A 1,928-nucleotide genomic window follows, 5' to 3' on the forward strand; every position below is an offset into this window, starting at 1 on the left:
GTGGAATGGAAGGAACATGAACCATGGAATAAAGAAGATAATCCTTTCAGTATATAAAGAAATGGATACACTTTCAGTTTGACATGACAAAACATTTGTGAAAAAAAAAGTTGCAGACTGTTTTTTGTTTGGACTGAAAGCATACTGAGATAATGAGACAGTTAATAAGACCTTTACCTTCCTGTAGAGGAAGCCAGCTAGAACCGCTTGTGCATTGGCTGCAATTATCCTACTATGTTTCTCAAAGTGATGCTGAGAAACAGCACAGCAGCAAACTGCTCCCAACACCACCAGAGAATATGTGTATCCTGCCCAGTCAAACACAGCCTGTCTCTCACAGAACAGGATAACCCACCTGAGGTTAAAAAACATGTACAAAAATAGATCAGAGAATTTCAGCAGCCAATACTTCAGTCTTCAATGCCACATAATCATTCAGAAATCATTCTAATATGCTGATTTTATCAATTATTATTGGTGCTTAAATGCTGAAATTATTTTTCTGGAAAGTGATATTCAAATAGAAAACTGTTGTTTTAAATTGTATTAATATTTGACAATATAACTGTTTTAACTGTATTTTTGAACAACTAAATCTAGCCTTGGCTTGAAATAAGAATCACAGTCATACCTGAGAGTCAAAGGAACTAAAATGCTAAAAATATCAGTTGACAGTCTCAGAAGCGCAACTTTGACTAAGGCTGGACGGAACGTCACCCACATTGCATAAAGGAGAGAGTAACCAGTATTGGTTTTTCTGGAGACCAGCAGTGACTCTCTTCCAGAATCCTCTTCTAAGTCCAACCTCTGTATGAATAAAATATTAACAATAAATCTCATTCAAAGCATGCTTTTCACAATGAAAACAAGTACAACAGAAGTGTTTGTCCCTGGCTATTGTTGTGGAGCTTCACAGTTACCTCATTGTAATTCTGTTGTTTTTCCCATTCGTGCTCAAACACAGAGGATAGGGTGTGGACAGACTCCTCATTATACAGCTTGCAAAGGTCAGACAACTGCAGCGGTCCCCTGTGGCCCATTACAACCACCCTGAAAACAGAAAAAAAAACGAAAAAAAAAACTGTTAAAGCTTGCTGTGGTTGATAACATTATAGAATACCTCCCCAGTTATAGACTTAGGCTTACCTGTTTATCCAAAAGAGGTTCATATGGATAAGACTCCCTTTTGACTGTGAGCACAAATCAAACACAAATCTTAGTGCAGAGACAGTAGTCTTAGTCAATGGTGGGAGATAATATGCATTTATTAAATATCGCAGTGAATCAATAGATTTATCAATTAAAAAACTATTAAACAGAACAATATTGTTTTGGAAATACCAAAGAAAAATAAATGTGTATTTCTGAAGGAAAACAGTTTCAAAACAAAAAATAAAATCTTATTTAACTGTGAAATATAAATTATTGGCTACAATAATGTGAACTTCTCAACTGCTGGCGTCCTCTTGACAGTCTAAAAATAAGAGAAATTCAGTTCATGCAGTGTGAAAAAAGATCAATAAAAGTTGTGCTTACCTCATTTCAGTAACGATGGCAGCGGCTAAAAACAATATAATGTCTTGCCGCGTGTAAATGACTGCATCTGCGTCTCATACAGCTGGAACAAAGGAACCTTACAGGAAAACAAATAAAGTAGCCTAAATTTCACGTCATTTACACTTGTCGACGATATTTAGGTTTAAATATCCTCTGACATGTTTTGAGATAATTAAAGGACGCTCTCTGTGGGGAATTAAACCGCGTCTGAACCATAAACAGAGGAGCGTGCAGCGTGTGCACATGTCCAATGAGAGCGGCGCTTTCGGTTGTGGGCGTGTTTCACTTTGCTGGGTAAACCTTTTCAGTCTTTTTCGATTGCATTTTTTCTAATTTAATATACTTTGTGTGTGTGTGTGTGTGTGTGTTTA

At 36.6% G+C, this 1,928-nt stretch overlaps 1 protein-coding gene across 1 annotated transcript in view; it reads right to left on the minus strand.

Annotated features, from left to right (window-relative positions):
* Positions 1 to 1,788, minus strand: part of abcc13 (ATP-binding cassette, sub-family C (CFTR/MRP), member 13) — a 12,316-nt gene extending 10,528 nt beyond the window's left edge. The window contains exons 1-4 of the mRNA XM_016508451.1: positions 1,537 to 1,788; positions 921 to 1,050; positions 632 to 807; positions 172 to 355 (exon numbers count right to left, since the gene is read on the minus strand). Of these exons, the coding sequence (XP_016363937.1) occupies positions 172 to 355; positions 632 to 807; positions 921 to 1,050; positions 1,537 to 1,541 (495 nt within the window). The 5' untranslated portion in view covers positions 1,542 to 1,788. The remainder of the gene's footprint in view (positions 1 to 171; positions 356 to 631; positions 808 to 920; positions 1,051 to 1,536) is intronic.
* Between the last annotated feature and the right edge of the window lie 140 nt (positions 1,789 to 1,928).

This window comes from Sinocyclocheilus rhinocerous, unplaced genomic scaffold (assembly GCF_001515625.1).
Source record: "Sinocyclocheilus rhinocerous isolate Xijiao unplaced genomic scaffold, SAMN03320098_v1.1 scaffold594, whole genome shotgun sequence".
NCBI classification, from domain to species: Eukaryota; Metazoa; Chordata; class Actinopteri; order Cypriniformes; family Cyprinidae; genus Sinocyclocheilus; species Sinocyclocheilus rhinocerous.